This window comes from Pezoporus flaviventris, unplaced genomic scaffold (assembly GCF_033815535.1).
Source record: "Pezoporus flaviventris isolate CSIRO_AGI_PZ_B2104156 unplaced genomic scaffold, CSIRO_AGI_Pfla_v1 ptg000002l, whole genome shotgun sequence".
Lineage (NCBI taxonomy): Eukaryota > Metazoa > Chordata > Aves > Psittaciformes > Psittacidae > Pezoporus > Pezoporus flaviventris.
The window spans coordinates 62,932,226-62,959,326 of NW_026892550.1; the positions used below are offsets into that span (position 1 = coordinate 62,932,226).

The following is a 27,101-nucleotide window of genomic DNA, read 5'->3' on the forward strand; positions in this document are numbered from 1 at the left end:
TCTTGCTTAGACCTTTGCCTTTCCGTGAAAGTTTAGTAAATTCTTGTCAATCCTGTTATTCCCTCCTGTGCAATGGCAGACTTCGATAGCTTGCTAGAGCTTCTCCAGCAGAGACAGTTTACTCCAGCTGCTGATAGGCCATTAAATCCTACTTTTTTTTTCTCATCCTGAAGTTCTTTAATTATTTGGTGCTCTCTTTGATCCCAGGCCTTGGTCTGGAAACAGTAAACCTTGCTAGCCAGATCCAATCTGGCTAGCAGAGCAAGGATATTCTCCAGTAGCTCCATGTGCTGTTCCCTTGGGAAGTCTTAAGTCTGTCTCAGATCAATTTCTTGTTTGCTCCTTCCCTCACTTACTTTCTTTGTGAATAAGAGATTCTTGATTTGACTCCGTGAAACAGAATCATATCAGAACAGGAAACTTAGTTATACCTAATATTTATAAGGTGGAATATAGGAGATCATACATATAGGAGTTGTGGAGATAGCAGAAAGGAAGATTTTGAAGAAAGAAGCACATTGATTTGGAAAATACCGAGAAATACCTTTAAGTAAGTAACAGGAAAAAAGACCCCCCAGTAGGTTCTTCATTTAAATTTTTCTCCTGCTGGTACAGTTATCTGCTAAAGACTGAGCTTCAAATGCTACTTTCTGTATACCAGGATGATATGAATAATCCAGTCAAGTACTTTGTCAGGTTGGTGTCTCTTCTTCTAATGGCTCAAGTCTGCATTGCTTTGTTGAGAATGCTTTTAGCTTGTCTTAAGCTTTCTGATACATTTATTCTGAAGCACAGGTATATGTACACTAAAATTTTCAAGCTTGAGTGGATGTAGTTAGACACCCTAAATCCACATCTAGGCACTTACGGAAATGTGACTTTCAGAGATAGGGACCACTGAAACACATTTGAAATCATTTTGAGCTCAGAATTTTTGAACATTAGAAGACATTTTTTCTGCTTAAGTGTAATTTCAAGCTCTGAAAATTTTGACTGTATGATGAAAGAGAGGTTTAGGCTATATATCCATTTCAAAACATTTCAGAGGGGATAAAACTGATTATCTTCCCCCCCCCCCCCCCCCATATTGACACATGGCAGGTTTCTGAACAGGCACTGTCCACTAACATCTTGCATCTTAACATCAGAGTAATTTAAAAATTAGCCTTTTTTCCTTCTTGGGCTCTGCAGTATGACTAGCTGTACAACAAGGCTTGCCCAAGGAATATCATATATCAAGACTATACTTTTTATAACTGCTCCTTGCATGTTCAGTGCTTTGTGTATTTAAGGTTTCATTACTGAAATAAATAAGCAGGCATTCTTATTACAATTCCTTGTGAATCTAACAGGACAGCAATTTGACAGACTGTCCTCAGTTCTGAACACATCTAAGAGATTTAGATTGCTTTCATTTGAAAAGTAACCACAGACCTACTCAGTGCTCAGTTCTTAAGGGAGTACAAAGAAAGAAGCAGCCTATGCTACTGAATTACGTGTAGTTAAGTTTTCAAGTTCTCTGCTCACGAGCCAGATTTTCATCAGTGGTGCTCTGAGCCTGCTGGTACCGATTCCTGTGCCAGCAGGATCTTTTCTACTGTGGTATACTGTGGAACATTAAAAACTGAACAAGAAGGAAGATTATGAAGAAATTCTTGTTGTGAGAAGCAAAATATTGTTTGTGGAAGATATTCAAAAGACTAATCTCTGAATTTAAAAGGCAGTTTCACTTTGTTACAATGGTTTGTTCAGAATAAGCCTAAAACTGCAAACATTAATGCATGAGTAGCTTTACATATGTTTGGTTTTGTTTTTTTTTAACATCAAGCTAGGTTTTTGTGTATTACTTCTTATGTTTAAGTGTTTGGACATGGCCAAATTTCTCTCTCTTGTGCATCAGAAGTTTTCCTTTAAATTTTTATGTAGCTTATAATGCAAGTATTTGGTTAGCTCCCCTCTGCTCACAAGTTTTTCTCTCTGTAACTTCAAGGTCTTGAAACTAAGTCAGTCTTGCCTTGCACATACCATTGTCAGCCTTTGTCCTGGTACCGTGTAGATGACTGCAGCTACTACAACGTAGAAAACCCTAAAATCCAGCCCTGTAACAAATGATACTTAGTAAGTTAAGGTAGCTATCTAATCTGCATTAACTTCAGTTGGTTTGTGTATGATGGCATAGGAGTTACTTACGCAGCTCAAATCCCAGATGGTGTCCTGCTATACTATAATGTTCAAGCAGTCTTAATAGGATTAACTGAAGTTTGAAATACCATAATTCATCCAACTACATTAAAAAAAAAAGGATTTTATAGAGATTATTATCAAGTGAGTAAGATGCTTTAGAAATTACTTTTATTAATTCCTCTGATGCCTTGCACACCAAACCAGTTTTCAGATGACAGCCCATGTGGCATGTACTAGCTGAGCTTTGTGCAAGCCAAAGAGGTCAGCTTGGCCATCAGGGTCACCTGAGGGCGTTCTTCGTGAGGAATCACAGAATAGTTTGGGTTGGAAAGGACCTTCAGTATCGGACTGATCACGCAAAGCCCAGCATCGCCTAGATGCAGTAATTCTTTCTGGAGGAGCAACGCACAAAAAGTGCCCCCTCACCTTGCCTCAAGGGCGGCCACTGGTGCCCCTACAAAGCTGGAATGAGGGGGCTGCGGCTCCCTGCGGACCAAGGGCCGGGTTTACTTAGCCATTAGCAGTTTGTTGATCGGGGTCGCCGGTCGGAGGCTGGGTGAAGCCCTCCCACCTTCAACGCTGGCAGGAAGAGGGTTCCCTCACCGCCCACTCCCAAACTTTTGAAGCTCACAGGAAGCCAGCCCAGCGGCTCCCAGAAGCCATTCGCTTGCCCCCTAGGGAGCCCTAGCGCTGCAGCGCTAAGACGGGGAATAACCAGCGTTTTCCCCTGGCTCTGTACTGTGTTCACCTGGGTGACCGTGACTTGGAGAGCACCTCCAGCCCTGGGAGGAAGTGCCGGTGAGAAGCTCGTTAGTTCGGTAGAGTGCTGGCGCACGGTTCATCGGGAGGGACCCCCGCCTCGTACAGCCGTCACCTCGGGCCGGCGGGCTCCCGCCACAACCTCTCGGCCCCTAGCGCTCGAGCGGCGGCCGCGGCGGCTGGGCTCCCTCTGGGCGGCAGGAGGTGAATGGCAAGCGGCGGCTTCTCCCTCCCACACCCCACTGTCGGTCTCGCCTCCTCCAGCAGCAGCAGTAGCGGGTCACCTCCGCGCGGCTGAGCCGAGCCGCGCCGCGCTGCACTGCCTGCCTGCCGGCCGCAGGGCTCAGAGAGAGGCCGAGACGGCTGCAGGCTCCTTTCCCCGCCGCGGGCTCAGGGGCGCTACCTGCGGGACCGCCGCCGGGCTGCGGGCACACTGGGAGGAGATTGACCCGAGGGCGGCGCCGGTAGCAGGAGCGCCTGTGCCCGCGGAGAGCGGCAGCCGCCACTCGCCCTCCCTGAGGCGGCAGGGAGTGGGACGGGCAGGCTTGGCGGTGGCTGCCGGGGCGCTCAGCCCTTCTTCTTCTGTCGCCGTTGCGCTGCTGGAGGCTCCAGACTATAAATAGCAGGCTCGGCAGGCACCTAGAGGCACACGCTCGCACCGGAGGAAAGTGCGGCGCCGGTCGCCCCGCCGGACGGGCGCACAGTCGCCAGCAGGTAACTGCCGCTCAGAGGAGGCGGGATGCGGGGCGCGTTCTGCCGGCGAGGGGTTTGTTTTCTCGTTTACCCGCTGGCGCGTCGGAAGAGGGTAAAAGCCGGGGATCGGTTCTGCCGAAGTCCCTCCCTTGCACTCCCTTGTCAAGTTTCTTGAGGTTTTAGCCTGCGAGGTGTGCGCAGCCCTTGGCAGAAGGCAAAGGCGCTCTCGTCCAGGGCTTCAGCCCTGCGAGCGCCGACCCGGCCGGGGGCGCGCTGACAGCGGCTGCCGCTCTCCTGTCTCCTGGGGCGGGCCCCGCGCCCCCTCACGGCCGGGGTTGAGGGAAGGGAGGCGGCCCTGCCGCCCCGGGGACCCCCGCACGGCCCGCCGCCGCTCTGCGGGTATCACCGCGGGCGCGGGGGGACCGGCGCTGACGGGGTAACTTCCAGCTCGGCCTCGCGGGGCACGTCTCCTACTTTCTCTTGGCGACAGCGGCGTTGCCTGCCGGGGAGCCTCTGTGCCGCCTTGACCGCGGCGCCTGGCCGCCCCCCGCGGCCGTGCCTCCTCTGAAGGGGCTTTGTGGGGGGCTTGAGGACCCTCTTTGCCGCAGCTTTCTGTCACGTTTGAAAGTTGGAGTTACTTGGCTGATGAGGAGGGTAGCAGGCTCTGTAGGCGCCGTTGAGGGGTTAATTTGATGGAGTAATAGAGCTATAGGATCCCCATATTGCAGATAATAGCGTCTGCTGAAATGTGATGATAACCACAAGGAAGGTATTACATATAAACAAGTTGAGCAGAGTTGTAACTTGGAATCGTATCAGCCTGAGGAAGGGGTATAGGGGTGATATTTAATTCCTGAACTGTGATGAAGTGGAGCTCTATTTTCTTTTCCCCAAAACGACGTACAGATTTTGGAAGCAAGGATAGCAGAGCTGGTGCTATCTGCTTGTCTTGTCTCCGAAGCTAGCCCAGCGTCTTATTTGAAATAGAAATAATAGGATGAAGTCTCTGTGGAACAGTGTTTTCATTTGATGTGGAATTATGTTTCCATTTCTCTTCCTTAACAGAAATAAATTTACTTGTTTATTTACCCATTAATGATGTTTTAAAATAGATACTAATAGATGGCTATATATATGCCATTTAAATCTGGCTTTGAATCTCAACAAGACTAATTTTCAGTCTTCACTGGTTTACAGGCACTCTAAAAGATATCTACATGGCAAGAATGATGGGGAAAATGTTTCTTAGTCTGTATCAAAGCAAGAATTTATGTAAATAAGTAGCTACTAATGAAACGTCTTATATTCACATAAGTATTTATTTACAAGTGTGATAGCAGCCTTTAAAAGGCAGTGTTCCAGTAATTTGATATTTTTTAATGTTATTTTCATTTTTCTTGATCAAGTTTGAATTGGCTTTAAAGCCCTGTGGTATCTTAGTTTTCTTGTCCTGTGAACCTGTATATTGGATGAGGTTTGTGCATGTAAGTCCTCATTACTGTAACTATCCATGCAGGACTGAACGATATTTACTTCACACATTCTGATAATTCCACTAAAATTAAGGGGCAAGTCACAAGATTAATATGAGCAGAAATTAGTCCTGTGAGATTTTTACATCCCTTATGACATTAGTGGGAACATGTGGCAGTGTTACTTACTTCAGGGCCCTATTTTTGCTTTTTTTGCCTCTGCTTTTTGACAGCTTTTATAGTGCTTAAAATAAAATTAAATCTTTCTTTAAAACAAAGCTTTTCTTTTACTGGCTCTCTTGGACTACTTAAAGTTTCAAGTTCCAGTTCTCCATGGGTTCCTCAAACCTTGCAAGTGCTGCTGATCTCTCATTTGCTCTGGTTTCTGTGGAGGGACTTAACCGTGAGACTGCCTTAGTTCTTTCTGATCAAAGAATTCTGTCTTCCTCAGGGTAGGGTATATCAGTTTGAGCAGGTATATCCACATGCCTCCTACAGATCTTCCTCCATTATGACTGTCTCCTTATCTGCTGATCTGACCTGAAGATTTCACAACATTAGGTAAAGGTTTTGCGAATCAAAATGCATGATTTATGCTGTGCTTAGTACCTGGATGCTTACTGTACTGCAAGAAGACAAAAAATCAAAACCAACCCCCCAAAAAAGCAGCTATAGAAGGTCTGCCTGGAGCACCGAAGTCAGCCGTGGAGCATACTGCTGCTAGTTGACAGTCAAGAATGGAGGCTGCAAGATAGTCTGCAGATGAAGTAATTGTTCAAATAGGCCTAGGCCTAAATTCACTACGAATTTTGAAGAAAAGTAGTTAGATTGATATGTCTGCTGAATTATTTAGCTTGTTGCAGATATGACTTTGGCAGTGAAATATGCAAACAATACATTTTGGATTTATGCAACAGATTAGCAGGAGGAGGTAAGATAGTTTGCCAAGAGAGACAAAGTAAAAGGTGGACAATTACTCTCAACACTAATGTTTCTTTAAAATTTCTGATAACTTGAACTAGCATTCTTAACTACTTCAGCAGTTGGCTATGTCTCTCTCACCAGTTTATATTTTCATAACTTTTCCTGTATGTCAAATGCTCTGACTGATGGAAAGTTTTTAGAAAGGGCTAGTTTTGTTTGGTTTAGTAAGTCTTTCGTATTACATTAATATTTTATTGTAACCATTGATGAACGGCGAATGATAGTTATCACACTTTTGAATAAGAATTCCTTCTAAAGTAATCTGGACTGATGTAAATCAAATTCTGTGAAGTACTTTTCCTTGGCTTTTTAGAATAACTTCCAAATCTAAGTTCATGTGTCAAAACTTGGCATGGATGGAAGGCTGAAATGTCATTTAGGGAGAGGTGGCTGTCCTGGCCTCACCAACCCTTTGATCTTGCCTACTATTTACCCTGGGTTTAGGAGCCCTCCCCATGCTACCTGATTTCTCCTATGGATCAGTGAGTCTTGCTACAATTTTGTCCCAGATTCTCCATCTCCTTCTTTAGGAGCAATAGTTGGTTTTGCTCTTGCAGTCCTTAAGCTTTATTATTTTTTTTTAGGAATGCCTAATTCTCCCTTAACTCTGCCAGATAAGGATCTGGTCAGTTATCCACATGGGAGAGCTGGGTGAGCTAGTTGAACTGTTACAGAAAACCTGAGGCAAACTTTGAAAGGCCATCTGAATTACACAAGGTTTGAGTACCGTGCTGAACTTCAGCTCATAGATGTCCTCACAATGATAAAGGATTTTAATGAAAAAGACAGAATCTTGATACAAAATCCACACTGGCAATTTTAAAATGGAGTTGAGGTTTGTGAATTTTAGTTTCCTGCTGTTTGGAAGACTATGTTAACTGCTTGCCAGCTGAATACTAAGAAGAGAGAAAACCTATAAGCTAGTGATGGAGGGATTCTTTAGTTTATTTTCCCCATGAACTGAAAAGATAGATTAAGTTAATTTGTCCAGGTCAGTAACAGATCATTTCAGACAAGAGGGTTTTTTCTCATTTTTTCTCATTTCTTCTGTCAGAACCTCAAACACCAAATCTGATTTCTATAATACTATGCTATGAAAATTCCTGTTAGGAGACAGGATACGTTGTCTGTCTTCCAAGTCTTGTGTCCCTTTTTGGCAAGATATACTGAGAAAACATACTGAAAAGTAATGTGGGTATCTTGCACCATACATGGTACGTATATTAATTTGTGTTTTAAGAGGGAGTGAATAGAATAAATTGCATGTGCTTACTCTAGCTTTTACAAGTTTACAATGATACAGTTTGCTTATATGTTTCAGAAATGGGTTTTAAATTGTTTGATGTACCTTTAGTGGGACTATTTAAGAACATAGGATTACTTCTGTTTCTAAGGTGCTTTAGGTCCAACTTCTATAGAACTTAACACCCTTCTGAATCCAGAAGACTTTGGGCAAGACAGGTCTTCTGTTTATAGTAGTTTCAACTCTGTAGCTGCACAGGAGGTTTAATATTGCTTTCCATAGGTTAGGATGCTAATAGGCTTTTTTGTCTCAGGTTGGCAATCTCAGCCTCTTCTAGTTTGTCAGTGAATCTGCCCCATAGGTTCCTTGACGTTGTTTTTAATGTTGAAGAAGGTTATATTTAATGAAAATACAGAAGACAACACAAGCTAAAGGTGCTTACTTGACATAATACAGTGTCAAAGTTGTTCAATGTGATGCTGTTGATAAAGTTAATTTCTTTGGCAGGCTGAATTTGTGCTCTGTTACTCTGTGCCATGACATGAAAAAAATCAAATCCATCTGTGTGTTGTTGGTGGATGCTTTTTATTTTGTTGCATATTCTGTTTCTATGAAATTTCACCCTATGCTGTGACCTCAGTGAGAATTTACCCCAAGTACAGTAGTATAGTCAAGCTGAGCTAAGTCTGTCTGGGGATCATTTTCCCTTAAACTTACCAGGTATGTATAGCTAAACCACTTTCATTTGTATCAGTTTTTTTAATTCTGTTAGCTGTACACTTGTCAGTAGGAGTTTCTTGCTTGCTGTGAAAACACTAATTTGGAAAATAGAGTGAAATTCCTTAACAGGCACTGAAAAGAGTCGTTTTTTTATTGTGGTTGTAAGAGGTAGATGTGTAATAGACAGTTAAGAGGAAATAAGCTTTTATTGTATTTTGACAGCTTTTTATGTACTATCAGTTTTTTTTTGTATTGTTTACTTAGAAACTGTGATCTTAGTATATTATAGCAATGCAATCTTACTAAGATGCAGTGAACCTAGGGTGCATATTTCTGTTACAAAAATGACTCAAACCCATGAAAATAGGTGTAAAAGTCTAGGCACTAAATGTGACTTGGTATTTTGTGTATTTACTGCTGTGAGAATGGAGCATTAGGCAGAACACATCAATGCTTTGGTATCAAACAGTTTCTGTTACAGCACTAACATCGCTGCTCTGCTTGGATTTTGTTTCCTTTGTGCATGTGTAAGTGGCTAAAAAACTCAGGTGTCAGTAGAAAGGATTTTTATATATTACTTTCTCTGCTATAATGACATAATTCTGGAATAGTTCCCTTTCATGGGTTATTGCAGTTTATACTGTAAATGAGAACAGTATTTGACGTTCAGAATAACGTCAGTCTGCTATTTTTATAGTTTTAAAATGTACTTTCAATTGATGAGATCTTTTTCAAATTAATAATCTAAAAGTTGGAGTGTGCATTAAAAGTGCCTTTTTGCTTTAGCCAAGTAAGTGTGTGGGTTGGGTAGTTAATTTATTATTTTTTTCCCCTTCAAGAGGCAGCTATAGAGGTACACTATATCTCAAATTTCTGTTACTGTTATGATACACGATTCATGCGGCTTTTGTAGAACAACCACATGAAGTAGCCTCTCTGTTAGCTGGAAGTGGTAAAGATGGCAATGTTGCCTCTGGGGGGCAAGCTGATCATAAAGCAAACTTTCCTGCTGTCCTGCTGTCCTAACCGCTCTTTCCAGAGGAGCAGCATGATCAGGCAGCGATCCAGTGATTAAACCTAGGAATAAAGATTGAGGATATAAGCGATGAAGAAACACCTGATTTAAACAATTAACATACTGAAATAAGCATTCTCTGTTTAGACCTGCTGTTGAGAATCTGTAGTTTCTATACAAACAGATATGATTAAGATGCATTAATTAAGTTTTCACTTAGTGAATGTACATTAAACAGGCTCCCAAATGAATCATATTTGCTGATTGTTTAGCCACCGAGATAAAAATATAGATATTCTTAATTGTATCTCTAGGAATTTTTTTCAGCTTTTGGTTATCTGTCAATGTCAGATAGCTTTAGGTTTTGGTATTTTGTTTCAACTGGCTAATGTAGCCTTTTCCTTCTAGGAACTGACAGTTTCCAAGTAAAATAAATGAAAGCAGTGGCTGCTATTTTTGTGGAAGGTTTTATGGTTTTGAATACCTGAGGTACTCATAGTTGGAAGCTTAGGATGTGTGAGTACAGCCTACACTAGATGGCACTGCAAAATATGGAGAAGCCTTGAGACATTTGGAATTCTTAACAAACCCGGTAGAAGCTGCCACACTTAGGCCTTAGTTCATAGATGAGCATACATTTACAGCGCATACTCCTGTTAAATATCAGGTCACTTATTTTTCATGGTGTAATTTTATCTTGAATTTACCTTGTTTGGGCAGTTACTGCAAGACAGCTGGCATGCTGTAAGTTCAGTCTACAGTTTATTCTTGGTTAGCTGGCTTGTGTTTGTAGTTATTTATTGGTTAGGAAAACCACAGGTATTTTTGAAAATGTTATTTGAGATGAATGTTTTAAAACTGTAAGATAAAAGCTATCAACTGATAAAACAACGATGGGTGAGACTTCATTTTAATATCTTATAGTTGTATTATGGCCATTCATCATTTACCTAGGATGACTTGGTACATATATGTCAGTATTTTTAAAACAAATTAAACTGTACAAAATCTCTGGGGCAAATTACTGACATCAAATTGCATGTACTGTTACAGTTTATTATCTTTCTTTTACAGGAAGTGCCTGTGTGTGTGAAGCCATATATATGAAAGCAGTTGCTGTGATGTTAGTCTTTTAAAGACTGGTACAATGTATAAGCCTGAAAAAGACCAAATGCATCTTAATGTTATTCAAGCATTGCAATGGGGCTTCCTTGGCAATGGGAATTAAGAGAGTTGTTTGTGAGCAAAGTACACCCCTTGTTAGTAGACCTTGGAGTGCTTTGCAAGTTTTCTTTCAGCAGTGTCTGATTATACAAAATTCTTGATCAGGATGGCAAAAATCACATCTATAAGAAACCTTTAAATCAGTTTCTGTATCATGAATATGTGCTATCCTAGAGGCAGACTACCCTGCTAAAGCAGAAAAAGCAAGAGGGATTAGAGGACCCAGCCTATAAAGGTTGTGTGCATAGTTGTTGTACTGCTTTGTTATATATTTGCAAGTGAAATTAGAAAGCAGTTTGATGTAACACCGTGAAAGCTTTATGTTTTTGTAAATTGGATTTTCTTTCTCTGACAAAATGAAAAACCCTGTCAGAATAGCTTCTTTGGAACTGAGTATTGGAAAAAGCAAAACTGTCCACATCCCGGAATTATTAAATATACTCAGGCAGTCAAAATATGCATGTGACTATATGTAGTACTTTGCACTAAAATTGATGAGTAATCAATCTGGTGGTAAATTAGGAAGATTGTGCATGCTTAAGATCTAAGTCATGACATGCTGAATATGTTTGAGGAGAGAATGTTGTACAACATCACAGCTTCTGATAATGACTCCTTTTAAGTAGAAGATAGAAAAGTACTATAAAATAGTAGGAGCGTTCAGTGAGGTAATAATACATCTCTTTTCTTGCTTTTCTGCTACTATTATAATGCTTTTCACAGAAGCAAGTGTGAGGTACCATTAATACCTCTAATATCAGTATTTTTAAGATAATGTGAAAGATATACCAGCAGAAAATGTAATTGTTCTAGTAAACCTGTGCTTGGAGAGATACTATATGTGTACATACGGGTCTTTGAGGTACACAGCAAGTAGTGTCTCTCTACATTTATATTGTCTTTTGAAAATACAGTTTCAACTTCTATCATTTATAGATTGCAGCAAAGGAAACCTTGTGTAAATTCTCCTTGGCAGCTCAGAATCTTAGCTGTTGCTTGAGCTCCAAGTGTAAATTGAGATAACCACATACTTGTTCAGATCTTTTGGTTCAGCATTCACAGGTAATTTTCTTATTTGTATGTTTTGTTTTGATTAGTGTTCTTAATTGAATGGCAAACTGTGGTAACCTTGCACAAAAAAAAAACCCCTCCAAACATGTTAAACACCAGTTTATTAAAAAAAAATTTGTGGATGCCTAAATTAATATGTATAGGAGTTGTCCTATTATTTGCAGCTGAACACTGATATAATGGTGTTTAGGAATCTAACAGAGCTGATCGCTGACAAAAGCAAGCTGTGAGAAGTCACTGACTGACTCACAGAGTGAAAGGAATACAAGATTAACTGGCAGTCTATTTTAGACCTGTATAAAAAGTATTCCAGAAATAAACTGTCTGATCTGGTGTCCAATGCTCTCACCTCCAACCATGATCATGGGGAAACTGAAATGCCTTTGTCCAGTTTGGGATTGTGTTTTATCAAGGCTGTGGAGGCTTGATCTGTGCACGTGGGATGGTAAGTATCAAGTCCTATATTCTCCCCCACCCTCCCTCCCCCCCTCTCCCCCTGAGGTTGATCACCCAGTTTCCTGATATTTTTGTTCTGGTATTTGGCTATCATTTGAGGTCTGTCGGCTTGTTCTCTAAAACTTTACTCTTGAGAATGGGTCTCATGGTTGTCTAAGTGTTCGGGATGCTACTGAGTATATCATGCCTATGGCATGGTGTGTGATCAAAAATCCATCAGGCTACCAAAGTAACCCTCTAAACTTCCTGTTCTTGGTAGTATGACATTGCAAGGAGGGTTAGAAACTTTTGTTCAGTTTACTCTTTTGGGGGTGTAGGAGAAAATTCTTCTATTTCTGTTACCATGAGCAGTTCAGTTGCAGGTACAGCTTTTTTGGCTGTTACGTGGGCATGGATGCAAGCTAGAGGAATTATTTGGGAATAAGGTGATGAGTCCTAGAAAAAGTAAAGCAAACAGAGTCTCTGGAGCTCCTGGGAACAAGTAATTTCTGAGCAGAGCAGTGGGGACAATGGGAAACTAACCCATTTGGAGTAGTCTGTTTATTTTTCTAGTACAGGAAAACCTTGCAGTCTTCTTCCAGGTGGTAGCATTTGTTAGCTCTCCTATTTCAATAAATCCATGTTCTACTTAAGAAAAATGCTACAACTGTTTCCATGTTGCTATGAGAAGATACATTTATAATAATTATTTAAAATACCTAATTCGGCACTTGCTCAGTTTTTTGAACAGCTTGCTAATGACGTATCCTAGAGTTGTCTATGAATATTTATTAAGATTTATAGCAACACAAGAATAAAGTACTCTTTTTTGAAAGATAAATTATGTTTCTTATTTTCAGTGCACTGAAACTACCTTAACAATCAATGTTGGCATGTTACAATGGAATGACATGCTTGGGCATTTTGCCTGAAGCAGTGATCTGAGGGTTGTGGTTACCTCTTTTAGTAAATACAAAAATAATGAATAGCTTTGTCCTCATGAACTGTTCCAGCTGGGAAAAACTAAACCAAAACAGAGCAGGGATCCTCAGGGGGGGTCATATAAATGTCAGGGCTATTAGAAGTTTTCTACTAGATGGGAAATGAAGGGATGTGCTGTGAACAGTCCCAGTGTTGCAGCTTTCCTGAATCTTTAACAATGAAGTTAAATCTTTGTGTGCTTGGCCACTTTCCATCTTACTGCAAAGGTTGATTTGTCCTTGTTTATGTTTAGAGAACTGTGTATATGAGGAGATGATGAGCTGCATGTGAGACTGACTCCCTTTATGAGGCAGGAGTGCATCAGGATGCATTTGGGTCATGGAGAGCACCAGAATTTTCAGTGTCTTTAATTTGGATTTGTGAACATCTTGAAACATTCCTGGATCTGTTTTACTATTTGTGTTGTCTGTGATAATGTGCCCTGTTCTTTGTCTTTTGTATTGTTCATACAACACAAAGAACAGAAATCCAGACTTTCCAGTCTATTTCCTGTTTTCCTTCTTCTTTTGCCTGCCTGGCATGATGTCCTGGTAAGGCAAGGTCTCTAATCCTTTCTTTCTAGACACCTTTTGGTAAGCTTCACGTCTGGACACCCTATGGTAAGTTTTTAACATCCAAAGGGACCTTCTTATACTTGAGATAAGTGAGCCAATGTGAACCTCGTGGACTTCAAAAACACCAAGTTCAAGGTCCTGCACCTGAGTCAAGGCAGTCACCAGTGTCAGTACAGACTGTATGGTCAGCTGAGTGAGAGCAATCCTGCTGAGGAAACTTGGAGATACTGGTGCATGAAAAATTAGAAATGGGCTGGGAATGTGCTTGCAGCCCAGGAAGCAGGTTGTATTCTGGTTCACATTAAAAGAAGCATGGCCAGTGGGTCAAGGGAGGTGATTATTTCCCTCTACTAAGCTTATGTGAGACCCCACCTGGGGTACTGAATCCAGCTCTGGAGTCCTTAGTACAGGAAATACACGGATCTGTTAAGAGTGGGTTCAGAAGAGTACCACAAATATTATCAAAGGGCTGGAGCCTCTCCTCCAAAGAAAGGGTGAGAGAGCTGGGGTTCAGCGTAGAGAAAGCTCCAGGGAGACCTTACTGAGGCCTTTTACTACTTATAAGAAGGGGGCTTATTACAAAGGGGAGGGACTTTTTACCAGGATATGTAGTGACAGGGCATAGTGGCTTTAAACAGAAAGACAGCAGATTCAGATTGGACATAAGGAAGTAATTAATTAAAATTAGGGTGGTGAGGCAGGTGAACAGGTTGCCCAAAGAAGTCATGTGACTGCCCCATTCCTGGCAGTGTTCAAGGCCAGGTTGGATGGGGCTTTGAGCAGCCTGGTCTAGTGGGAGGTGTCCCTCTCCATGGCAGGGGGAGTTGAACTAGACTTTAAGGTCCCTCCAAACCCATGTAGTGTAGTAGGTTGGTGAGTAGGATTTGCCTTTTAAACTGTCCTGTAGTGTTAGTCTTGATGGTTATTTAGGAGATAAAAAGCTTTGTTTTAATTTGTTCATAATAATGAGTTTATTTGTTCCAGTTCTTGATGAAGATGTAATTTAAGTTCTATGTGTAGAACTACTGTTGGTCAAGCAAACCGTGTACTGAAGTAAATTCTGTTCTTACATACTGTTCAGCAGTCAGGTGTGGGTTTTTTGGTTTTTTTTTTTTTTTTTTTTTTAAAGGTTTATATAGTTTTTTTTGGAATATAAGGAGAAGTGTTTGGTACACTTGTGTTTGTTAGTGAAGAAAACTTGTAAAGTCTCTGTATGCAATTCCGGTTTTTGCTCTTTCTTCATACATGGTTATCTTTCAGCTTGTTCTATTTTTGCCGAATAGTATTGTTTCCATTCTAGCCCAGTGAAGGATATTCACAGCTTTCAGACCTAGCTCTTATCATACCCAAACACCTAACAGAAACAGACAGTGTAAGCCAGGACCTTGTGTTGAGGTGGGAGATGCATGTAACTTGCCATGCTCTTCTAGGTAGAATTTTCTGTATCTGACAGATGATGCAACCAAGCAAGTAAATAAAATTCACATCTTGTAGTATATGTAGGTAGCAGGTGTCTGTGTAGGTCATGGACTACAGTGGCTCAGGTAACTGAAAATAACGAAAATAATTTATACGATGTTTATAATAAACAGTGCCTTAGTCCATCAACTTACAAGTCATCATATGTGAAGAAGGGAACACAAAGTGTAAGTAAATTCAAGGGATTGAACAGAGAAGGACAGACAGATAATTCTTTTTTGTTTGCTATGCCACACACACACACACACACACACGCACACAAAAGCAATGCCTTTAAAGAATTACCAGACAAGAAGGAGATAATTAAACCATCAAACACAGGGAATTTCATGGCCATTGTGGGTAAACAACTCTGGCTGCTCCAGGCAAGGGACCAACTTAATTAAAAAAAAGAAAAAAAAAATCAAACCTAATTTAGTTAACCCATTTATCAAAGACATATGTTGGAAAACCATTAGTCTTTCTACAGACATTAATACTTTGCCTGTAAATGCAACACTTTACAAAGGGAACTTTCTGAACTTTGGCGTGTGCAAACAGCCTGGTGTCCTGTTTTTGTTTTCTTGTTTTATTTTTTCAAATCCTAACTACCTGATATTTCATTGCTTTTTTTTTTGTTTGTTTTTTTTTGTTTTTTTTTTTGTTTTTTGTTTGTTTTTTTTTTGTTTTTTGTTTTTTCTTCATAAAAGAAGACCTGAAAGAGGGTGGGTTTAGATTAGACATTAGAAAGAAGCTCTTCACTATGAGGGTGGTGAGACACTCAAACAGGTTGCACAGAGCAACTGTGGCTGCCCCATCCCTGGCAGTGTTCAAGGCTGGGTTGGATGGGGCTTTGAGGAACCAGGTCTAATGGAAGGTGTCTCTGTGTATGGCAGGAGGTTGGGCTTGATGATTCATAGCTAATTAAAGTTTTTTCACTTCTACCAATGAGTCTGCTCAGGCTTTTTCATAGGGAAATATGTTTTTTATCTCATTCATGTGTAATGGTAGTTTTAATGAGAGATTCACTGTTAGAAAATATGCTTAGGTATTTAAAAACTAAAGAAAAAAGCACCAAACAGTGAAACTATTATTTATTGATTTCTTTAGTAACAGCAGCCAGTGGAGATATTTTAGTTTATTAACCGGTCTAGGAAAGAATGAATAGTAGGCAAGCCAACATACAGTCTGTAGATTAATTTAAAAATCAGAAGTGTTGGTTCATAGTAAAGATATAAACAACTTTACAGTTGACAGATGAAAGGCAGTTAGGCACTTGAGAATCACAAAGTTAACCTATATTAGCATACCAGAGAACAACTTCCAAATCATATGGAAATGCACTGTTGTTCAAGAAGCATTATGTAAGCTGCAGTGCTGTGTTGGAGTAGGGGATGGATTTAGGCAACTGTAAATTCATCAATTTTGAAGCTTGAAGAAGCTGTGTTTTGTTTTACGTGTGATTTGGAATGAATGGCTTTCCAATATAGGACAATGTAAGAAGGAAAAGAGCAATTATTTTTTTGAAGGGAGAAAATGTAAAGAGGTTTTTTTATTCTGCTGCAGAAAAATATGAGAATATCTTTCACCATATTTTCCCTTGGTTACTCTATTGAGAGAGATTTCTGCACCCAAAGGTGAGAGTGAAAGTGTTGCAAAATCAGTGTGAATCCATTTTTTTCCCCCACTAACTCCATATGGTATCTGGTCTCCTCAAAACTCCACCAGGAGCAGGAGCTTTAATTAGTAGACAAGTTAACCTGGACAGCATTGATAGGACTTTTATTCCACAATTTATCCGGGGATTTAACATGGGGATTTGGAATGGCTTGTTAAGTACCTGTCATTCCTCTCCTTACCAGTCTGTATGTCATAACCAGATAAAATAATACTATATATGGTTGGGGTAATAGTATCAAGCCAAACATCCTCCTCCTTATTTTACTATGCAAAATAAGTAAGGTTGAGGGATAAGAAGTGAGTGGATGAGGGCATCAATTGCGAAATTACTACTTGTGTTTTTTAAGGGCAGAGATCAGGGAGAAGAAGCAGGTGAGATCTTAAAGCCCTTTATACAGAATATAGTATCACTAGGTATGATTCTAGGTTCAGGAGTTTAACATTTTCAAAATATTCAAAGAAATGAATATATAAATTATTAAAAATAATGTTTTGGTCTGGCCAATTTTCACTTTTCTCTGAGATAGAGCAGTACATCATCTGTGCAATCAAGCAAGTGCTATTTGCACTAAGATGCAGAAGATAGTGGTGTGGGTGCTGTCTTGGCCTGCAAACTGTGTCTTATCTGTTGTAGCACTACTGTGGCTACAGCATTACAAGGTGAACGTACTCATTAGCACATGGAAAGTGTACGGAAATGGTAGTGACTGGATTGCCCAGGGAAGCACTCAATTGCTGAAGTAAAGATAAGTGTTTATGTGAAGCTTGAGGCTGGACTGTAAGTAGAGCTGCCATATCTAAAATCACTATTTCAGTCACTATTAACCTAAACATTCAGAGTGAATTAATGTAGTACTTTCAGCCTTTAGTTTAAAATAACATTTTTACTTGTACTTGGTTTTCTAAATCTTTACAGAATATGTAATGTGGTATTTGCAAATAGCAGCATTACTTTATAAATTTCTGGCATTCTCACTGGTCTATGTAGATGCATTAGTCACTGACTGTTTTACTGTAGTTGGGGAAAAAAGCAGGAACCAAGTGCTTAAATGTAAATTAACATACATAGAGCTCAGTGCCAGAAGGGCAGCAAGAGAGAAAACATAGGCATGCCAGAGGTAGTTGTGAAACCAAACGAAAGCAGCGTTCTCTGAAGAAGCTTCCGCTATGGTGCTTACACTAGCTGTAGGTAACAGTATGTATCAAGTTTTCCTGTTGTGCCTAGTTGTGCTGCTACCTTGTGCTTCTCTGGTAGAATTTGGAGATGTTTTGAGTTGGAGCATTCACATGTGTATCTCTTCATGCAGTGATTATTGATAACAGCAGCTAGATTCAACTTCATATTATTACAGTGCATAGTTATCTAACACATTTTTGCAAGTAGTTTTCCAATCTTACTTTTAATTGTGGATTTAATATTTAAAATGTGAGGATTCTTAATGTTAAGAGTAATATTAAGCAACATTAATATTTTATTCAATGTCATAAGAAGTAGCTCAAAGTCCTTTTGGTAGACTAGATAGGTAAGATATCTCATAGTTCTGTTGGAATTTTGGTGCTTATTAATCATTCTTTGCTTAAGGGGTGAGGCATAAAATCTTCCTTTGTATGTGTCTGCCAGAAGTTGGATTACGTTGGAACTAAATAAACATCAAGCTCAAGGGAGGAATTTAGATTGAGATCCGTATTTGTAGATTTTTAAATTATCATAATCCTGAAAAACAAAGCTGAAAGTTCTCATCTGTGTCCGCACTACAGTAAACTCTGGGTTGGCACAGATGGCATGTACTTCTGTGCTGCTCTGTCTTTGGCACTTGATGTTTTTCAGCTCTATTTTTCATTTGTGGAAGTGTATAAGTAAAAGTGAGATGCAGTGGAAAAGTTGTCTCCTTAGATGTATGCCTGCAAGGATTTCACTAAGCAGGGCCGTTTGCTGGTCATAGTTGATGACTTAACTGGAACAGAAGTTTCAGATCAGACCAACAAATCAACCTTGATTAAGGTCTTCAGTTATCTCCTTAGATGCATGCTTGTAAGGGTTTCACTCTGCAGGGCAGTTTGCCGGTCGTAGTTGATGACTTCAGCGTAACAGAAGGTTCAGATCAGACCAAGAAATTAACCTCAGTTAAAGTCTTCAGTTTTAAAACTGCATCCTTATTAAAACCAGAGCACATTAGTGGGTTTATTAAAAGTCTTGCTGTGAGTTTTGTTTTGAATATCTTTTCTGAAGATTTTTTTCCAAGATTTTTTCCAGTTTCCTTGTGCCTCCACCATTTCCCCTCCCCAGGGTACAGGGGCACTTTTGTTTGTGCTTTTGGCTGCTCACTAGCCCAGTTTCCTGTTCTTTGGCTTAGTTGTAATGCAATATAAGTAAGAATTATTTAATAACCTGGTTAGAACTATGTATTGCCATATACTGAGACAATTGTTCAACATTTCTTCTCATTTGTGTCTTTATAATTGATAGTTTTCTGCCTCAGTCTAAAATGTAATGTTATTCTTCACACTGAATGTAGGAAATGTAATTATTTTCAACACAAAAGTATAGCGTTTCTGGCTGGAAAATATCTTTCTTTAGTGAAATACATAAAACTGTTTAAGGTACATCCTTGTAGAGAATTTCTGCCTGTATATGGAAAAAAATAACCATGTTTATCTGAGAAAGATTTGGGAAAAGAACATTTTTCTAGAGAAAGTTTATGTTGGAAGTGATGGAAATTTTGCTTTGCGAGAAAAAAGACTTGGTAGTTCACGGAATGAGAGCAAGGGGTAATTGAAGTAAGAGGTAGGTATGAAGGATCAGGATGAGAATATTTTAGTAAGAGTGAAAAGAATGAGCACTGATAGCCTGGAAAGCTGGAGGTGAAGTGATGGTCCTTTAGTTTGTTTTGCTGTCTTCATTGTTTTCTTCCTCAGTTTTTGAGCCTGTTTTCCTGACAAATTCTATTAATTCAGTGATGAGGAAAAGAAGCTGAAAGGTTGTGTGTGTGGCTTTAGACTAAGGAAATCAAATGGAAAAGTAACTAAATTGTCTCATTATATGTCTTGTCTCCTGGTTTTGGTGGTGATAGAAGTGCAGCTGCAAAGAAGTTGATTGCACAAACCTTTGGGCAGTTAGTGAAACTCTTAGACCAGAAAAATGAGAAATGACAGAAATACTGGGAGAACAAGGGAAAAGATGACATTTTTGTGTTTCTCCTAGTTCCTGCCTGTTTTTCTTCATAAAAATTAGGTGCAGCTTACTTCAGGGCATGACGTATAGCTGTTGCCTTTTTCTTTTTCTCTGGAAAACCCCAAACAAAAACCCTCTCACTTGCATGTTGAACATAGTCCTTAGTTTTCAAGCTACATTCCTATGCCTCTATAGGTATAACATTCAAATATAAAATTAAAGGTTTTAAAAATTTAATATAGTTTACCAATAAAATGCAATTTATTTTGGATAGCATACAAATAAATTGCCTCGTGCCTATCAAAAACCTTGTGCAAGTGTCATGGTTTAAACCCAGTCCGGCAACTCGTTCACTCACTTCCCCCCCTTCTTTCCCTCCCCCTACCCCTGGAGGGATGGAGAGGAGAATCAAAAAGAATGCAACTCCCCCAGGTTGAGATAAGAACAGTTCAGTAACTAAGGTATAACACAGATCACTACTGCTACCACCAGTAATAATGATAAAGGAAATAGCAAGGGAAGAGAATACAACATCTCACCACCAGCCAACCGATAACTCACCCCCCCAGCCCGACCAAGCTCTGACCAATACCTCCTCCAACCCCGCAGTCCCAGCCCTTCTGGGTCACTCCCAGTTACATCCTGGGCATGACGTGCTGTGGTATGGAATACCTCTTTGGTCAGTTTGGGTCAGGTGTCCTGTCTCTGCTTCCTCCTGGCTTCCCCTCCTCCCTGGCAGAGCATGAGGCTCACAAAGTCCTTGGCCAGACCAAGACATCAGGTTGAAAGTCAAAACACAGCACTGCACCAGCTACCAAGAAGGAGAAAAATGGCTGCTACTGCTGAACCCAGGACAGCAAGCCATAATCAAAATGCTAATTAAAAAAAATAAATCTAGTCACCCTTTTCAATTTGAAGAGAATGGGGAGTGATTGTAATTTTCTGATGTATCACAGGAATAAGTAATCTTAATTAAGCAATCTTAATCTGTAAAAATGAGACCAATTTCTTATCCTACTGGAGCAGAATGACTGGTTGCAAGCTACTTGGGTAATAGTAAAATTTAGTTAGATGGAAAAAAAGCTTTATTCTGTGGACAGATGAAAATTTGGTCACCAGGGAGTTATCAGAAGACTTGGAAATGTATGTTATAGATAGACATTAAATGAGAGAGAATCTCGTGGTAGTCACTAGTACTTTTTTTTGCTAAAGTCCGTATCTTGTTAAATGAAGGTTGGTTGCTGTGTTTCCTCCCACTCCAGGTGGACTGTACGGGAAGGTGGATTGTACAGGATCTACCTAGTCTGGGTTTAGTAGCCCAGTGCTCTGAGAAGGTCATAACAAGTTCTTCTTTGTAAGTTTCTCTTTTTTTGTCACTTCTTACCACTGACAGGAAAACACAGACAGAAGAGCATGCAAATCCTTGCCAGGTAGTATTGAGTTCTCCCTTATGAAATGAGAGAGTGATAGGAGTATTCTGTCATTGGTTGGTACAGGACAGCAATGCATTTATTGGACTGGATGACCTGAATGCAGTAACTGAAATACTTAATATGGTAACAAAAACAACAATAAAAAATAAATTAATACCAAGTGCAGTGCTGAGTTGGAATCTGTGTTTATCTGTCAGTAGCTGCTGGTGAACTGGTACTCTTCATTCCTTGCAGCATAATTTAGCAGATCCAAGAAAGGAAGGGGGCAGAACTAGTACCACACAGTTGAGTCCCCGATGACGTAAAAAGAGGCAAATTATACTTTTCTGGGCCAATACGCCTAGGCTCTAAACTTACTGTTGTATTTTTTTAACCACTTCTTACTGTGGTTTTCTTCCTTTAGTTTTAATATGCAAATTACCAGTCAAATCTATTGATTGTTTCATCTGCATCCATGTAAATTAAATAAAATGGGAGAGAAAGCAGCTGTCAGTGGGAGCTGTGCTCATTTAATGACTGTAAAATTTGACCTCAAGCTAGGCCTCCTTTTATTTCCTTTCTTATGGATAAGGGATTTGATGGAACCATTTTGGTACAGTAGCATTTCAAAATTTTGACATGCATTTAAATAGACATGGACTGCATACTAGAATCTGTACTTAGCCTTTCACTTAACCTGAAGACCTATAAATTCAAACAAGAGATGAACAAAGCATTCATTAAAATGTCTTGAGTGAGGCCTGCCAAGTAAGAAAACCAGCAAACTGCCAGACAATATCAGACCTAAAGGAGACACCCTTGGCTCTTGCTGGGTATGGCAAAGAGTTGTAGTAAGATACGGTTACTACAATGTAGTTATTAGGAGCTAAACTACCCTTTCTCTACTTTTGTGTTTTAAATGCTCTGATTTAGAGTAAATGTCATTAATGCTGCTGATATATACATTCAGATGTATTAAATGTCCTTCACCTGTGATACGTGGCAGCCGGTGACACCGCTGTCTTCTGTGACAAGTGCAGTACTGCTGGAGGCAGAGCAGCGCTACTGAGAAACCTGAGATATGCTTTGTCTTCGGGGCTCCTTTTCTGTTAACTAGATAGATGCCCCACACTGATGATCATCTCCAGAGTGCAAGATCTGAAGTACAGTACTGGATTCTGGGACAGCAGAAGATTAATCTGTTACTTTTCTCTCTTCAGGATCAGTTGCGATTGTTCTAATTTATGTCAGTTTTGAGCTGATGCCTTACAGTATCTGTGCTGTTCAGATTAGTCCAAGCATAAGGTGCTTTGGGTAAATTGCTTTTCTCATGCTCAGATTGGCTTCCAGCACCTCTCTCCCTGGGGTGAAAGGAGATTTAAGACCATTTTGTGACTGAGGAGATGAGGGTTTCGTTTACTACCAGCCACATTGTGGCTTCTTCTAAGGATTAGCCCAGAGTAGAGAAGTGAAATACTTAATTTAGATACAACTCTCCTTTTTTCCTCTTCTTTTTGAAATGGTTTCAAACTCTGTGCAACCAGATACGTGAAATATATATACATTAGTAGGTGTCAGGCTTTTTTTTGCTGGATTTTTATTTGTTTATTTATCTTTACCATGTAGGGGTGAAATGCAGCAGGCATTTAACAGAATTAAATAGCCACTGTTACGGACAAAGGGAAAAACAGTATCTCTTTGCAACTGCATAGGAAATTCTAGGTATGTTTCTTAGAGTTAGTCAGACTTTGACCAGGATGCCATAATTAATGGCCTTAATGAAAGGCAGGTCTTTGTTGCTTAGGTTCTTAATACCAACTGTATGCGTATGTTCATCCCACTGTCAGAGAGTGCTGTGGCACTATGAAGGTATCACTTTTTTACCTTTTTATTTGAGCTGTAGGTATCCAGAAGTCCTTTATGCCTTGGCACAGTGATGAGTCCATGAACGATCTTGGACTACTTTCATTCTGTGTATGTATTTTTGATCTCCTTACTTACTGGGGAGTCAGTAAGTAAGTTGCTGCAGCGGTGGAAGAATATTTAACTCACAATCTTAGTTTTAATTATTTTTTCTAATGTAAGTGAAATCATAGCTCACCTCAGCATAATATTCTGTTGAGAATGTGAATTTAACTAGAAAATATTCTCAAAGCTAAACTTCCACTTTTTCTTTAGATGGATTCTTTTAATAATGTTTTCTGATTCTCACAGGTGTGGGTTTTTTTTGTGTTCTCTGTCAGTACGACTTAGATATAAGCTCTTATTTTTTTTTTCTGAAGAAAATTTCAGCAAGATGATCAGTTGTTGCTTTCTGCTCCATTACCCATTCAGCTGAGCTTGATTTGTGTTGGTAGGAGTGGTAGAATGTAAGGAGCAGAACAATAAATTGCTGGTTTTGCGTGTCTCCTGACCAGAAGCGTTGCTTAGTTAGCTATTCCATTCTTCTTATCCTTCCAGTCAGGGCAGTCTGTACAGAAATGAATTTCTTCATCAAAGTGAGAGAACATACTACTTATAGTGCCACTTTCATCCTGGAAATAGAAAATTACTTTTCTTCTGGAAGGCACGAGCATTCAGACACATCTAATGTCTTTGCAACTCTTAAAGAAAATGAATAAATCAAACTGTCAGGCCTATAATCTCTGTCCAGGAACTTGGTGATTCTTCCAAGGCTCAATCTGCAGAACCAGAATCTTGTGTCTGTGAAATGACAGTCTTGTGACTAAGCAGAGGTCACTGTTTCACAACTCGTGAAGTGTGTCATCGACCTTTTTAACATGTCTGAAACATTTGCTCCACAAATATACCATGTGTTGGCTGATTGAATGCAAAGACTGAGTGAGGATTGAAGGTTTTTTCTTTCTTTTTCTAGTTAACCAAAATGTGTATGGTAGAGAACTATGGTAGAAGAGAAACAGAAGTGAGTTGAAGTTGTACAGTCATTGATCAAGTGACCAGTCGCTGAAAAGCCAAAGCATTTGCAGGATCACACCACTAACAAGCATCTATCTGTGATTTTTCAGGGCCTGCTTTGTCTACCAAGGTTTTGAGTAGCATAGAGCCACCTTGTAAAGACCTCTGCTGAGGAATGATTTTATTGCAAACAGAATTACACCAGTCTATAGTTAGCCATGTCTAGTCTGTAATCAGACTCAGTGGGGCAGATTATGTGCTCTCATAAAAGGAACATGAGTGGAGAAGATTGGCAGGAGAAAACAGCAGCTCTCTGGATAATCAGTACTCCAGGTGGGCAGAGAGATACTTGAATTTTTGTTTGCTTGTTTCTGAATTCTTTTCTTAAATTTTAGGCCAAGAAATAAAACTGTGCCATCCTCTAGATACAGCACTGAGTCCTTTCAGATCTTAGGAAATTGTTCATTTGCATTTATCTGCTTGATTGTTTTCTTATTAATAGTGGTTATCAGATATGCTATGACATCAGGAGTGGTCTTGCAAGTCTGGAAAACCATAACCTTCAGGGGTTATGATTCATCCATGTTTAAAAGAAACATTCAGGCATTAAACCAGAGTTTTATTACTGAACATCCTGAGATCCCTGGATCCTAGCTTAGTATAGGGGAATGGGGTATAAGAGTAGAAAGCAGATGATGAGATCTGCTGTATCTCGCTGAAGGGGCTGGGGAAGTAGTGCTGGACAGCAGAAGCAAATGTTTTGGCTCTTGGCTGTCACTGGTCTCAGCCAGGTGAGTTTGTGTTGATAGCAGTGCTCATTTGTTTTGAAGAGCAGATGCTGAGGATGGGCATATCTTTATTTTTGTCCCCTTTGCTGTGGGGGTGGTGCCTTCTGCAAGTAGGGAGGAGTGGTGACGAGGAGCACTACAATTTAATGCTGTTACAGCTAAAGTCAGTAGAGTATGAGAGGGAGAGAGTAAGCTTTGTCGAAGATAAAAAGTTGCAAGGAGGAGGGGAAAAAGCAAAAGCAATCAATGCTAGTTTCTTGAAGCCAGTGTCTTGACACATTAAGTTCAGGTAGGGTCATTGTGTGTAATAGTTTTTATTTTAAAAGTAATTCTTGATTATTATCTGTTGAGTCACAACAGTGTTCTTTTTGTTTCTATGCTCAGCCTGGTCCTGGCTCATAAAGAGGGAGCTTTGAAAGTTACCTAAAAGCTGTTGGATTAATCAGCGTTGGAATATAGGCTTTGTATTATATAGCAGCCCAAAGAAAGCTGTGGCAAATATGTGCTGTCTGCATCAGTGTGGTCTCCAATTGCATGAAAAATCTGCTGATTAAATTGAAGCTAGCTCTAAAAAGATTGTTAATAGTGTTAATTCCTCATCAATACAAATCCTTTGAAAATAACTGTGGGTGTCCATTGCGGCATCATGTTAGATATATTTCTGGTCACACAGTGTCTGCTGGCTTTGTGCTACCCCCTTGCTTCCCCATGCTTCTCCCATGCTTCCTCTGATCCCTGTTATTCTACACAAAATAATGCCTAGCAACAGTAAATCCCACAATATGCAGATTTTTGTCCTATCTGTACCTGCAGAGATCTGCTGTGAAGGAAATATGGAGCTATCTATGCCTTATTTATTGATGAATCTTGTAAGTTAGAAAGTATGGATTTGTACTTCATTTGTAAATAAACCCATGCTATGCTTGTTTTTATTTTTTCTAGGAGCTCTTTGGTTTGTGTCCTTGTGAGAACACCAGATTAATACCTTTCCTTATCCTTTTATTTTGGGACTCACGTGTGTTTTTCTTCTCTTCTTCAGTAGCAGAACTTGATGCCTTAGTATTTTCTGTCCTCTGAGGACATACCATTCTCTTATTCTGTATAGGCTGTGGTAGAAGTCTAAAGGTTTTATCAGTAATCCTCATCAGTTTCCATTTAAGGATACACATCTAGACTCCAGAATTTCTTCCTTGGACACAGGGGCCATTTGCAGTTGAATAGGTTGTTCACTGTGTTTTAAAATTTATAAAATTCACAATAAGTGGTTGTATATCGGTACAAGTTGGTTCCTATTGTGTTTGGACACAAAAATAGAGATGCAATCTGTCATACTGAGAGTTACCTGCTGTCTAATCCCAGGGTAAATCCGAAATGATTTTTGAGTCATTCATCTAATACTACCCAGAAGTCCTATCAGTGAGTTGGTCTCTTAATCCCAGATGGATTAATTTAGGTATAACGTGTGCTACTATATCCTCCTAATCCTTTATGTGATCAATCCTATTTTAGGTTTTTCAGTAAATAATTTTTTTTCTTTAACCCCATCAATTCGTGCATGCAGTTTATTTACTAGCTATCATTTAAATGTCTTGTATCTGCATCAGTGAATTCCATCTGAGTACATAACAGTTCTGGATAAAGAACTGGTAGCCGTTTGAGCATAATACTTGGGAGAAACTTCCATCTTTTTACGGTTTTTGTGAAATACAGGTTGATAAGTTTGCTGTCTTCAAAGGAATCCTAAAATTGCGACTAGATTAGGAATTGATAATAAAGAAGAGAGAGTCGGTAGTCAAAGACAGACCATAAATTTGCTCATCTGTGTATTACAAATATAGCCAGTTGCTGGAAAAATATTTTGGAAACCAAATCTAAATTAGTTACAGTAGAATTATTATTTTAGTTTTAAAAGTCTAGTATGCATCAAAGCAGCTTTTCTTGGTTTACTAGACTTTTCTGATTATATACTCTAGGCAAGTTATTCAGACTTTGTCCAGGTGAAATACGTGTGACTTGTATTGTTCCTGAAATTAAATACCTGCTAGTAAAATGAGGCTGAGTAAACAAGAAATAGGGTTAGGTTAATGCTTGCAGTAGGGCCAGACTTGCTTGAAGGAGTGAGTTGATGGCTGTGAATGCCCTGGGAGAATTCATGTGGTGCCCTTCCAGCAGATGTGGTAGAAGCTGTGTTCCCTCTTGTGTTTGCCCAAGTGTGTTCACACAGTTACTGCATTTCTGTATTGCTGTGTGAAGTTGCATTTAAAATTTCTGAAAAGGACTGGCTTTTCTTTTTCCTTTCTGTAAAATGGGTGAGATTCT

General features: G+C 39.8%; 1 protein-coding gene across 7 annotated transcripts in view; it reads left to right on the plus strand.

The window, feature by feature from the left end:
- Positions 1-3,008: 3,008 nt before the first annotated feature.
- The window catches only part of INPP4B (inositol polyphosphate-4-phosphatase type II B), a 309,539-nt gene continuing 285,446 nt past the window's right edge, over positions 3,009-27,101 (plus strand). For 2 of the 7 annotated variants that reach the window (XM_061441944.1, XM_061441955.1), the window contains exon 1: positions 3,009-3,657. Coding sequence is in view for 5 of the 7 variants with exons in the window: in XM_061441896.1 (XP_061297880.1) it covers positions 24,929-24,993 (65 nt within the window). In the remaining 2 variants the exon portion in view is untranslated. Of the gene's footprint in view, positions 3,658-24,894; positions 24,994-27,101 lie in introns of those variants that run through there. The other 5 variants (XM_061441929.1, XM_061441906.1, XM_061441914.1 and 2 more) reach the window with 3 other exon arrangements.